At 35.9% G+C, this 14,827-nt stretch overlaps 1 protein-coding gene across 1 annotated transcript in view; it reads right to left on the bottom strand.

The window, feature by feature from the left end:
* The window catches only part of EML6 (EMAP like 6), a gene marked incomplete at its 5' end in the record, with an annotated part of 142,509 nt that overhangs the window by 22,310 nt on the left and 105,372 nt on the right, over positions 1-14,827 (bottom strand). Inside the window, 3 exons of the mRNA XM_081320691.1 lie at positions 1,085-1,183; positions 2,185-2,314; positions 3,108-3,186. Coding sequence (XP_081176817.1) covers positions 1,085-1,183; positions 2,185-2,314; positions 3,108-3,186 — 308 coding nt within the window. The remainder of the gene's footprint in view (positions 1-1,084; positions 1,184-2,184; positions 2,315-3,107; positions 3,187-14,827) is intronic.

Genomic DNA, 14,827 nt, shown 5'->3' with positions numbered 1-14,827 from the left:
CTTGAGCCTGGTGGGATGCGAACCTGCACTAATTGCAGGCAGCTGGTGTAACTTAAGGCTCTGCACAGGGAAAGCTTTAGAGTGAATTAGGAAAAGTGAAAAAGTGAATTTGGAAAATAGGGAACGGTTGCTGGAATTGGGTATGTGTAGTTTAACGAAGAGAAGGGTGAGGGGTGACATGATAGCAGTGATCCAATATCTCAGGGGCTGCCACAAAGCAGAGGGAGCCAAGCTATTCTCCAAAGCACCTGAAAGCAGGACAAGAAGCAATGGATGGAAACTAGTCAAGGAGAGAAGCAACCTAGAACTAAGGAGAAACTTCCTGACAGTTAGAACAATTAACCAGTGGAACAACCTGCCTCCAGAAGTGGTGAATGCTCCAACACTGGAAGTTTTTAAGAAGAGACTGGACAGCCATTTGTCTGAAATGGTATAGGGTTTCCTGCCTGAGCAGGGGGTTGGACTAGATGACCTCCAAGGTCCCCTCCAACTTATTATTATTATTATTATTATTATTATTATTATTATTATTATTATTATTATTATTATTATTATTATAGTTTAATCCACTTGCACTGATTTATGTTTACATGTTTGATGACAAACAGCCTTATGTTTATAAGTGACAGTTTTCCTACTAAGCACCTGCATGTCATAAGCATTTGAATTAAAATTACCATATTAAAATCAAATCTGATGTTTTTTAATTTTTATTTGGTGTGCGTTGGAAGAGGGGTAGTCTTATACGGCGAGTATAGCCCAAACCCTATAATTTAACAGGAAATGTAGGGGGTCGTCTTATACGCCCAGTCATCTTATACGCCGGAAAATACGGTATATTTCAGTGTAGATGCTTCTGCTTTACGTGATTTCCTTATATTGATTTATAATAAATTCATACATTACTTCATTTGTTTCTTGTGTTTCTAATTAAGTAGATATTCAAAATAGCTTAACACTTAAACAGCACAACAAGAAGAAAAATTAGTAAATGTTCCACTGCCCAATTTCACATTTCAGCATGCAAACAGAGAATGAGTGAAGCTATTTAAAATCTTTTAGCTTAAACTGACTATGGACCTACCAATCTGGCTGGTGGCCACAATATTTTTATATTTTGGGTGTTGGTTGACTGTTAGGCAGAGGATGTCATCTGTATGTTCCAGGTAGAAACTCTGACTTCCTGTGCAGTTCAAAACAAAAAAAAAGATTCATTTTTAAATATCCAATAAACAGAAACTATAAAAACAGTACATTTTCAGATCTGTCTATTTCACAAAATCAATTCATCTAGGAGTGGTAATAGTAAATCCCATTTGTACAAAGTAGCTGAAATGTAATGTAAAGACAGTGTTAGATTCTTAAAATAAAAAAACTGCTTAAGGTTTTGCTAACCATCTGCTCATGCCAGACACCAATATACTGTACTTCCATTATTTCCTTAACAATTGAGTTCCAAAGCAGGACTGTGCTATATATTCATAACAGGATTTCAGGCAAACAACTTGATAGATATTGCCATTGAGATGTGACAATACTAAACCACAATGGATTAATAATATCATCCAACATGATAGCAGATGAAAAGGAACATATGCAGATAGTCTTCAAATTACAGCCACAGTTGGGACCAGAATTTCCATTATTAAGCAAGGTGACTATTAAGTGAGTCATGCCTAATTTTATAACCTTTTTTGCTAAACAAAATTGTTAAGAGAATCACATGGTCATTAAATGAATTTGGTTTTCCCCATTGACTTTGCCTATCGGAAGCTGGCTGGGAAGGTAGCAAATGACTATCACGTGACTCTGGGACACTGCAGCCACCATAAATACATGCCAAATCCCCCAATTTTAATCACACAACTGTGGAGATGCTGTAACAGGCTTAAGTGTGAGGATTCATTGTAAGTCACCATTTTCAGCACTGTTGTAACTTTGAATGGTCCCTAAATGAAAGGTTGTAAGTTGAGAGCTACCTGTATCTCTTGATTTTTATTCTGATCCCATAACTGATGCCTGGTGCTTGCAGGCCATTCTGTTTACTTCTATTACAAATACATACACAATGCTGAAGAAAGGAGTGAAGGCTATTCTTGCAAGTGCTTTACGTATTCAAGGGAATACACACAGTGCTTTCATTCAAGACAATTGGCAGAAATATTTATTATTTAATTTAATTACCTGTTGAGAGATTTTGAATTATGCATGCTGCTGCAGTATGGAAAATAATATCAGCACCATCATTGAGGTAATGAAGGTTATTGCGGCAATCAAATCCACGATATCCAAAGACATGATCTAAGCACAGTTCCTAGAAATAGAAGGAAGGAAGGAAGGAAGGAAGGAAGGAAGGAAGGAAGGAAGGAAGGAAGGAAGGAAGGAAGGAAGGAAGGAAGGAAGGAAGGAAGGGACATAGACACATTTAAGTGTATTCATTTTTGCTGATGAGGCATGCAATTGCTTAAAAAAACAGTTAAATTCTAAACAGTTTTGATGCAGCAAATATGTATAGGTATATGTAGAATGTGAACATGGTAATTTGAATCAATAAACAAAGAAAGGCAAAGGCTATATTTAAAACCCCAGTTTAAAGATATAAGTTTCAAAGCATTAATTTCAAATATTCCCTTATGAAGCATATTTATATCACAATACAGATAGCAGAATATCAGAAAAAATTGATTACTTAGATGACAATGCTACATTAATTTACAACAGAATTTACTTTTCTGAAAATAAATTGTTCCTTGGTTGTATCGTTCTGGTTATATCTTATATACATATATTTATATAATTTACCTATATTTACCTTTACAGTATATACCTACATTTAATCCCATGTACCAGGTATGGGATTAAATCTAATCCCATGTACCAGGCAACACAAGTATTAACAGGCTGTGCCAATTAACAGATTTGGGTAGCTTGCTGACATACCAACATGCATTAAAACTGATAAAGTTTTAAACACTATAAAATTGGTAAAGACTGGAGCAATAAATAACAGATGAATTATTTGTAAAAATAACAAAGGCAAGATATAAATAAATTAAAAATAAACCCATATTAGGGGGAGTATTAAAATATCAAAGTATTAACCGGACCTCAACCACTTTCTTTTTTTTGTTGATATTATTCTTTTGCAGTTTCTCAGGTTGAGGAGCAGCTCTGCTGACTGGTGGCCTGAAAAAAAGCATAACAAAATAATGAATAATCAATCACCTGTGAATGAAAAGAAATGCCTTTTGTGGGTCATTCCTTATCTCTGAGTTGATCTACCCATTCTTGAATCTGCTGGGAAATGTCCCAGTATGAAATTTGTTCCTAGCATTTCCCCACTGCAGCCTCCTAGCCTGCCTTAACTGATTCTCGTTCCTGTATTGTAGTTAAATGACTTCCCTCTCATTAAATGAGAAATTTAAGATCTGGAACATGCCTTCAGATGGGGTTAATATAATGGGGAAAATACAATTTTAATTTCAGTGCTGCTAAGGATGATTTAAACCAGTTTTACTAATGGGTTGAGAAGAGATGATGTCACCGGGACACAAGAGAAAAAGAATACTAACACTGGAGGCTTGCTGTTAGTGTTAAGTGTAAATAGGATTCATTCCGAGTACGGTAATTGGGGAATAGTAACAAGGTACATCCTTGGTGATATGAGCATCTGTGTCCGTACTGGTATTGTCAAGCATTTAGAATAGAATGACAGGATCACTGAATCTGAAATGAACTTGTAGATGTTCAAACTATTCCAAATATTCAAAAACAGATCATGCCAGACAAATCTTATTTCATTCTTTGACAATGTGACAAAATTAATGGACCAGAGAAATGCTGTGGGTATAATTTACTTGGACTTCAGTAAGGCATTTGATAAAGTAGACCACAACCTACTACTAGATCAGATAGAAACCAATTTTGCTTAAAAACAGATTCCTTGTCACCTACTGTATGTGTCTTCATGCAGTCCCAGAATGTTTTTTCCTCTAGGTAGAATTTATTTTAAAGTATGAGTCTGAGTATTTTTTCCTGCCAAAAATGTACTTTACTTGATTGTTTTGTTAGAAAGTAATATAAGCGACATTTTCCAATTTGTATAAGTAACTTTTTAGGTTTGTGTGTAAGTATATTATATTTTAATAATGCTGAGGATTGCATGTCGGATCATAGTTGCCTTTCATATTATCTGAATTTCTACTGAAGGTTTTGAGGGATTTAGTCCTAAATTTTACAGCCATTGTTGCCACCACCTTATTTTGAAATTAAAGCCATGCAAATACTGATTAAGGATGGCAGGTCACTTATATCAAAGTCTCCAACCTTTCTCGGTTGGCGGACCAGAGGGAAAGGGAGGGGAAAACATTTTACGTACATGCGCACACACAAACGGGGCTGCAAGCATGCACGACGCAAATAGGGCAATGCTAGAGCCCTTGTGACATTTGCTAGCACCACCCGTTTTTGCCACATCGTGCTCCATTTTCATTGTGCGGCACCATTTTCGCCATGCTCTGTTTTCACGTGTGCCCCATTTGCATAGCAGTGGCACTAACACGAGTAGGGGTGAGTGCACGCACTGGCCAGCCTGTCCTGCAGCCCGGTGGTCAGCAGGCTATGGCCTGGTAGTGGGCTGTGGCCCACAGGTTGGGGACCCCTGACTTATATTGTCTTCTGTAGTCATCCAGTTCTAGTAATCCTAATTATGTCTAAATAATACCAATTGGTTCATCTTTTTAAAAACTAATAATTGTAGTAATAATATTAATATTTATTTTTAATATAGTATCTATTCAGAGTATTCAGAGTATTTAATTTTTTATTTTGATGTTGATAAAATGGTAATTATTATTAGCAAGAGTACTAGTAGGGACAAATTACAAATTATAGAAAAAAGAAATATCAATATTGTTCTGGGAGTAATTCAAATAATAATTATACCTACCCATTCAACCATAAAATTAATTATAAAGGCATAAACTATCTGGTTAGCTTTAAACGTGTTTGGTTGTAAAGAGAGTTTGTGAATTCTATCAGTGCCTGTTCAATTTTGTTACTCAGTTGTTCAAGCTATTTTATAATGCATAAGCTATTTTATATAAATAAACATATATCTAAAATGTTTTAATATATTACCGTATTTAAACCAAATTCTATGAGATTCTTAATGTGCAGCAAAACCGGTTTCATTATAAATGTTTCATCCTTGACTTACAACCACAGTAGAGCCCCCGTATTTCTGTTGCTAAGCAAGGGAGCTATTGAGTTTTGCCCCATTTTATGACTGTTTTTTGAAAGTTAAGCAAAACATTATAGTTTTAAGTGAATCATGTGGTCATTAAGCAAATCTGTCTTCCCCTATTGACTTTGCTTGTCAGAAGCTGATAGGGAAGGTTACAAATGGTGATCAGATGACCTTGGGACAGTGCAACTGTCATAAATACCTGCCAGTTGCCAAGTGCTCAAATTTTGATCATGTGATCATGGAGATGCTGCAACAGATGTTAGTGTGAAAATCAGTCATAAGTCACTTTTTTCAATGCCATTGTTACTTCAAACAGTCAATAAATGAATGATTGGAATAAACAAATTATATTAGTTAAATAGGTTATTGCAAATAGTATAACCTATATCAAAACTGCAACAAGCCGGTACCCCTTTGCTGACATTTTGAGTTGTCCAGATTTTTGCATCTGAGGTCTGGCAGTCTTCATATACATGGCTAGGTAAAAGTAATAGTTTATGACTACAGTCCCTAGGGATAACAACATTTTTTAAATAATAAACTTGAATAGAGAAGTTAGTTTTGAAAATCCAAAACTATTATAAACCTCAATTGTAAATACGACAGGTAATATTTTTATGCTGGTTAATTACTAGAAGTGCAACAATAGTATACCAAAAACAACAGCAAACCAAACAATTACAACTCGGGCAAGATAAACGTATTCACTTCAAGCATTAGCAAAATACTTCAACACTGAAAGAATTACCTTGATCCCCTTGTAAGCAGCAAATAAAGCCAAGTAAGAAACTTAGTATAGTTCAGAAAAACAGAATGAGACCATTAGAGTAATTCATGCACAAGCTTCTTTTGAGCTGACTGTTCATTCCTTGTAACACACAGCCATGCTATTGAAGCATGCCAGCAAAAGGTAAAACAAAAATTAAAAGAATGCATCAATCCATAAACACAGAAAGGTCATACCCTGACATCTTGGGGGCAAAGTCTGCACTAAGGATCCAATAGGGCAGGGAGAAGGAAAAAGGAAAAAGGAAAAAAAAAAGGAAAAGGAGAAGAAAGGAAGCTTCATCAATGCTTCCCATATACTTCTAGTATATTGCATAAATAATACAGTTTATAGAAATGATTCAAAATATATCAAAATTTGCTTTCTCTTCAAAATAATTTCACATATTAGACAGAGGGAAACCTAAACAGGCACTAGGTAAGGTAATGAAGCAAATCATAACTCATGGAGAATATATGAAACAAGCATTTTCAAACGTATATTTGCCACAACTGTTTTTGAGACATTCAGGAGAATGCTTAAGACTTTATGGCTGGATGTTAAATAAGGAATGGATGAAATGATCTTTAAGGAATGTTAAATTCAATGCAACGGAACAAAACAGGAATATTTTTCCAGTGTATTGCTTCAGGTGAAGGTGTGTTTTTTAAGTGAATAGTCGAAGGAAGCACCTCTCCCATTATATGGTCTCTACTGTCCAGTGCCTTACATTATTTTAAGAAATCAGTTTGATAAAACAAAGGAAATGGTGGCTTATGCTTAGTCCTAAAACCACCAATTCCTCATAAAATGCCATACATTGAACAAGAGCGCTCATTCAATAAGCCTCATTGTTCCTGAAGGCTATGTTTATATTATGGTTTCATTTTAATTCCAAATGAATAAAAAAAAATATTACAAGCACTTAGGACTTACAAAAGAAAATTCCCAGGATTATTTTTCCTTTGACTAGAAAATGTCCTGTGTGGAAAGTGGCTGAAGTCTTATACAAGTTACTCAGACTTATTTCTGAATAAATGTGTATAGGACACTACTGTAACACGTTAATAGCATCAAGAAAGTCAATTTTTAACTGTCATGCTGTAGTGCCTTCCCCAATCCAGTGCCATTCAGATGGGTCAGACTATGTCTTTCATCACAAGGTTATCCAGAATCTTTGTCTTCAACAGTAATTTTCTTCCTCCATTTGACACCAGGCTCACTAACATAGTACAAAATGAGAGCTCTAAGCTATTGTTCTGATATATTTTTTCTGTCTTTATTCTTTTTTATTTCTCATCTTTTATCATTTCCCCATATATGCTTATTTTCTGTGTGCAGTTAAATTTCATATGTTCCAGTGGATATATATTTCTTGTCTTCATGCAAATGTTATCCTACCCTCTTCTCATCTCAAAAAGGGGAAAGGAAAATGATTTAAAAGAAATATATAAATATTGATTTGCTTAGAAGGCTATTTTCACTGCACATTTACACAAGTGTCTATGAAATTATGAAAAACTATATTTACGTTTAAAAATAAACTTCGTTTTCACAGCTAACCAAGGGGGAATGCAGTCACCAGACTCCATAGTTACAGTTACTGTCACAATCTGGCTCATATTACAGGTAATCCTTGACTTACAACCACAATTGAGCACAGAATTTATGTCACTAAGTGAGAAATTGGTTAAGTGAGTTTTGCCTCATTTTATGACTTTTCTTGTGACAGATGTTAAGTAAATCACTCCAGCTGTTAAGTTAGTAACACAGTTGTTAAGTGAATCTGGCTTCCCCATTGACTTTGCTTGTCAGAAGGTCATAAAAGGGGATCACATGATTCCAGGACACTGCAACTGTCATAAATGTGAGTCAGTTGCCAATCGTCCGAATGTAAATCACCGGACCATGGGGGATGCTGCAATGGCTATAAGTGTAAAAAATGTTCATAAGTCCCTTTTTTCAATGCCGTTGTAACTTTGAATGGTCAGTAAATGAACTGTTGTAAGTCGAGGACTACCTGTACTTTTATCTTTATTTTGTAACATCCACCAATTGTTTATCCTTTTAAATGCTAAACAAATAATATTCCTTCACTAATGTAAAATGTCAGGTCCATTTGTCTGTTTAATTCCAATATTTTCAAAATCACTTTCACCAAAATTTAATCTTTCAAAATTACTGTCCCCTTTACAAGTAGTCCTTGACCTACAATTACAATTGAGCCCAGAATTATGATGGTAAGTCATGGTGGTCTTTAACTGAAGTGCCCATGCAATTGCCTCACTTAACAACTACAATCTGTGCTCTCTCTGTTACAATTGTTAAGTTGAGCAAGGGGTTGGGGAGGGCCCTGGGAGGCCTGCTCAGCCCTGGGCCCTCACTGCAGCATCTCTCTAGCTCACACATGACCTGCCCAGGGTCTCCTAGAGCTTTCTCCACCCTGTGCTCTGCTTACCGCCCCCTGGGTCTCTTCAGTCCACTTTTATTTCTGAGATCGCCTTTGGGAAAGAGAAGTGGATGATCTGCCATGCATGCTTCCTATACAGAAGCTGTTTTGTGCCATTCCAGGGTAGGTGCCATCTTCCAAAATGGCACCTACTCCTGAGATGGCACCACATGGCTGGATCAGCTGCTTCTCCTTCCCAAAGAACATCAGAAAATAATTTAATAATATTATAACAGAATTAGTCTTTTTTTTCTCACTGCAAATATGATTCATACTTACTTGACAATTCCCTGCCTCCAAAGGAAAGCAAGTTAAAACATAATAGAATTATTAATGTTTCCTTTCAGTAATGCATAAACATGTTTGAATGTAACATTAATGTCATTCAAAGAAAAATGCAAGCATAAAAATATTACAAATGGGATACAATGCTTTGCTTTAGCACTTTTCAAAAGGAAAGGACATTATTGGCATAATCTTTATACACTTAGTGTAGTTAAGTCATCAACTAGAAGAACCAAGCCATCTAGGGTAACTAGCTGTTCCCTTGATTCAACAAGAGACTGACTCTCCACAGAACAATTGCTTCGGACTTTATTCTTTACACTTCCCTCTCCCTTTCACTGTCTTTTGGAATCAGATTATATTCCTGACCTTGAACCCATTGCTATGGGATCTATCTTGAGTCTGATTTAACATATAGCTGACTTTGGGCCTCCTGACTTTCGTTTGTTGCTCTCCACCTGAACTATATTTTGATTTTTACTTGACACTTATCCTCTTGAATGACACTTTGGAAGCCCTTACAAGGTCATGAGAGGAGACAATCAGTAGCCAATGATCATAAGATCAAAATAAAAATTTAATTGTAATATTTCAGGCCATAGATCTGAATACACAAGCACACGCACATACATAAAAGTTCCTATTGTATCAAAGCTTGCCATTAAACGAAATCACTTGAAATCATCTACGTAATTCTTTCCAGCCCAAGCATTAAGCACAAATATCAGGAATGATCTGCTGCTAACACTGGCTACTTGTGTGATGATGATTTGTTATGTTCAGCTTATTCATTTTCATTTGACCAACATTTGCGTCTGTTCCTAGCATATAGAAGCAGAATGGTGAAAAAACCCTTAGCATACACACTACTCCAGCTAAGCCAGGATCACTACAACTCTACTGAGCTGTAAAGATGAGAGTTCTCCTCAGGATGAACACTGCAGTGATACAAATTATAAGAGAAGCTTATTCCATTAATTTCCTTAAAATACTATGTGTACAAAAATACCACTCAAAATGATAAAGAATCTTCTGCAAGCTACTTCATTCTCTATATTACAGAGATAATAATTTGTGAATAAACATCATAGAAGAAGCCTGGACCATATTACAAGCCTATATATTTCTGCAATAGCAAGCCATATTTCTTCAGAAATTCCACAAAGAAGGACATATATTTAACAATGAGTTCCTGGTTGTTTCCCTAGCAACTAAAATTCAGAAGGATGCTTGCTACTGAATCTGGCATTGGAGGAAATATACTTCCTAATCATTGTAACTAATGTATTAAACTCTTCCTCCATGAATGTGATTAATCCCATTTCAAATAATCCATCCTAGTAGCCATCATTCAATTTAACAGAAAATAAAAAGTGAAATTAATGTATGCTGATATTAGGTATAGTTTATTTTTTAAAAAAATGCTTACTTCATCCATGTATCATTATGCTTCAAATTCAACACAAATAAGCAGAAAAGCAGATTAATTCAAACTGCCATCTGAACTGAAGAAGATTGTTGTTTGTGGGGATAGGTTATGTACCATGACTTCATAAATTCACCAAACATATTTCAAGAGATGTACAGATTTCACATTGGAATGCCTGGAGAGAAAGGTATATTCACCAGATACAGCCTTGAGTATCTCTGTTCTACTTGTTGACTCTTCTAACTAAAAATAATAAGTTAAGAGAAAATTGGCAAGCTGCAGACCAAACAACAATCTGTAGTGTCATATTTATTTGCAGGAATGTCTTGTAGGAATTATTGCATTTTTATTTGCAGAAATGCATTTACAGGAATGATTAACTGCACACTGAGAACCAGCTTCTATTTATGAAATCAATATTCACTGATTGTGAACAGGCAGGTCTCCTATGGCAATTACTCTGGAAATATGCTTATCACATGCTCCCAAAATTCCAAAACTATTGCCAGCCAAAAATGTTGTCTAATTGTGTTTGACATAATATTCAAACAATATTGCAAGTGTGGTATGACCAGTGCAGCATAGAGTAAACCAATCACTTCCCCCAAATGTTCCAAATTGTTTTACATCCAGAAGAGAGAGGAGGTGGGAAAATCTGTAACTGAACTTGAGAAGGCATCTCTCACATATGAGAATGTAGATTCAGTGACTACAGTATATAGCCTGGTATGAGGGCCTGACAACTTAAATTATGCAAGATGGGAAGATCGTATCTCCTTATAATCCCCTAGGGGAGTGACTTTATTAGACAAGGACAGAACATGAAACAACATTCTAATCAAGTCATCTAAACAAAACAAAACCCCAAATTCTATCATCCTAATTACTGTAGACTGTGATTATTTTTCCTGAATGCTAACATTACGTAAAATATTTTTAGGAAGACTTAAAGAAAAGAAACTTTTTAATGGAGAAGATGCTTATGAACTGATATAGAAATAGATGTTGGATAACATTTATTACCCAACATATGAATATGCCTTGCTTTTGTAGATGGCAAAACAGAATGCTTGTTTATAATTTAACTATGATTTTACTGTACACTCTTCAGAATCTCCAGACAGACCCAGGTTACAAAACTGCAAATACATTAATACTTTTCTGGCTACAGTAAAACTATAATGTGTTTGAAAAACAACCTGATCAAACAAACTGTTCAACACTGGTTTTAGTATTCCAATAGAAGATAGAAGAATTATTTTCTCTAGGAATGAGCCTTAGATAGCTGCTTTATGATTTCTTGCAGCCTGCCTTAGTCCACACCAATCATGTGACAAAGCTGTAGGAAGCCCTCAGATATATCTTGAACCTAAAGATCCCTCCCCAGAGGAATGGTACTGCTCAGTGGTGAGATTCAGCCAGCTTGCCCCAGTTCGGCAGAACCGGTAGCCAATTTTTTGTTGCCCAGGCCCAGAATGGACTTCCGGAAGTGGCATCCACACAGAGAACAACCGCTTGTTCACATATTTGAATCCCACCACTGGTACTGCTTTTTCAACAACACTGATAATGTGTCAGAAGAAAAAAAGACAACTTTGTTATCCTTGAAAGTATAGGTTTGTGCAGAGTCCAATTTGAGTTGTCACCAGGACCAGAGATTTAGTCTTCCAAGCTTTTGGACTCATGCTGGAGTCCATCCTCAGGGAACTTCACTCTCTTCAGAATGTTTAGCAATAGATAATCCTGTAACATTATCCTGGGATATGTACGGTATATTTGCCTTCGTTCATATAAGTTTTTATTTCTGACTGTTTCTATTTTTTATTTTAGGTTGTAAGGTCCTACTTCTTTATGTTGCTAATATAACTAACTTAAGACAGTGCCATGAACCTCAACTGGAGAGTTGAAATTTTTCACAATACAACATTTCTGAGATTCTGCTCGTGACTCTGAAGTGATTTAACAAACCTTAAACAACCCATCTCTCATCTCCATCCTTGTCTTGATACCTCTTACTCCCAGCCCTTTTTTCTGGCAAGGGGTTAATCAATTTTTTTTCTGGTACAACAGAAACAATCTTTAGGATCAAAGCAAAACTTTGTTAACACAGGTACCTCAAATATGCTAACCTACAGAATGCCAGGATCCATTGCTCCTGAGGGAATTAAAATTTGGGTAAGTCGTGCCTGCTTCAGCACTGCTGGGCTGCTGCTGCTTCAGCACTGCCTCATTTTCTTTTTTTTTTTTTTTTATTGAAAAGTTTTAAAAATACAGTTTTCCTTTAAGAAACCCCCTTCCCCCTCCCTCCTCCCCTCCCTACCTCCCCCCTTCCCCCCCCTCCCCCCCTCCCTCCTCCCCCCCCACCTCCCCCCAACCCCCCTCCCCCCCCCCGGACTTCCCAGAGCTAAATACAAGGTATATATATATAAAAAAGCAATCATAAACAACCATATACTAACAACTATAAATTCTAAAATCCATCACTCTCTAACTTATATAGGATCAAACAAAACTTAACATTATTAAATATATATAGAAGACAAAATAAAAAAAGAAAAAAGAAAACGAAAGAAGACTTATTCAAATGCTAGATAAAACTTCTTGACCCTATACTTATTCTGGATAAACTCAATCCATTTTCTCCATTCCATAATATAATGTTCTTGCGAGTAATCTTTCAAATAGGCCGAAATCTTCGCCATCTCTGCCAAGTCGGAAACCTTTAAAATCCACTCTTGTATAGTCGGCAGTTCCTCTTTCTTCCAATATTGACCTATCAAAAGTCTTGCTGCCGTAACTAAATTCAACATCAACTTAGAGTCCACAACTGTAGCGTCAACAATTATTCCCAACAAAAAAAATTGCGGACAAAACTTTATCCTCCGTTTAAAAATCTTCTGCATATTCCACCAGACTTTTATCCAAAAAGCCTTGACCTTTTTACATGTCCACCATATGTGAAAATATGTTGCCTCTTCATCACCACACCTCCAACATTTAGGCTGATAATTCGGATACATACTTGCAAGCTTTTTAGGATCTAGATGCCATCTATAAAACATTTTGTAAAAGTTCTCTCTTAAACTTTGAGCTTGAGTGAATTTTACATTCCTCACCCAGATCTTTTCCCACGTGTCCATTGTAATAACTTCCTGAATGTTTTGGGCCCATTTTATCATACAATCCTTAACAAGCTCTGTTTCTGAATCGATCTCTATCAATGCAAGATATATCCGTTTAATATGTGCTGGTCCTTGATTTCTAATTTGCTTTATCAAATTTTCATCAGTCGTTGCAAATCCATTTTTTTGGTCTTCTTTCCACCTGGCCTGTAACTGAATATATTGAAACCAAGTCTGAACAACCTTCTCTTCTCGCAAGAAACTATATGATTTCAAGCACCAAATATTCCTTTCCAAACTTAAAATTTCCTTGTAAGTAGTCTCATCATGTTTGAAACCAGCATGTATATTTTCTATTGCGTGTTTTGGGATTGCCCACAATGGTATCTTGCTGCTTAACTTATGTCTATACTTCTTCCGAACTCTCAGCAATGCCTGTCTTAAAATATGCATCCTAAACACAGTATCTACCTTCTTATCATACAACAAATATGCATGCCAGCCAAACAACAGATCATGGCCCTCAAGATTTAATAACCTCGATTGTGTCAAATTAATCCAATCACTTATTCCTACTAGTGCAGCAGCTTCATAATATAATTTAAAATTAGGCATTTTAAGGCCACCTCTCTCACGAGTATCCTGCATAATCTTAAGTTTAACTCGTGGCTTTTTCCCTGCCCACACAAATTTATTGATACCACGCTGCCATTCCTCCAAGTTAGAGTCTTTCTTAAGAATCGGTATCATTTGAAATAAGAATAAAAATTTGGGCAGGACATTCATTTTCACTGCTGCAATCCGTCCCAACAAAGACAATTGCAATTTTTCCCAACTCTCCAGTTCTTTTTGAATTTTCCCCCATAACTTTTCATAATTATTTTTATATAGCTTTGTATTAGAGGGCGACAAAATCACCCCCAAATATTTAACCCTTTTAACAATCTCAAATCCAGTTAATCCTTCTAGGAGAGCCTTCTGCGAAACTGTCATATTTCTAGCCAAAATTTTAGTTTTCTGTATATTTACTTTAAATCCAGAAACCTTCCCATATTGTGTTATTATCTCCATCAGGTCCACAACAGAGTTCTCTGGCTGGGTCACTGTAACAACCAGATCATCTGCAAATGCTCTCAATCTGTAATCCTGATCTCTAACTTGTATCCCCTTAATTTTTTCCGAATTCCGAATCTTAACCAATAATATCTCTAATGTTAATATAAATAACAAGGGCGATAGCGGACACCCTTGCCTTGTGCCCTTCTCAATATTACATACTGTTGTCAAACTATTGTTAACTATAATTCGGGCAGTTTGTTTTTGGTATAATGCCCTAATCGGTTGTAAAAATTTTTCCCCAAAATCCATTTTGTCTAAAACTTTCAACAAAAATTGCCAGTTCAATTGATCAAAAGCCTTTTCAGCATCTAAAAAGATTAGCGCAGCAGAGATCTGGTTGTGCCTTTCCAAAAACTCTAACACATCAACTATATGTCTCACATTAGTTTTCATTTGTCTTCCACTAATA

This window comes from Vipera berus (assembly GCF_964194415.1).
Source record: "Vipera berus genome assembly, chromosome: 1".
Lineage (NCBI taxonomy): Eukaryota > Metazoa > Chordata > Lepidosauria > Squamata > Viperidae > Vipera > Vipera berus.
Note: the sequence above shows the minus strand (reverse complement) of the source record. Positions and strands in the feature narration are given on the sequence as shown.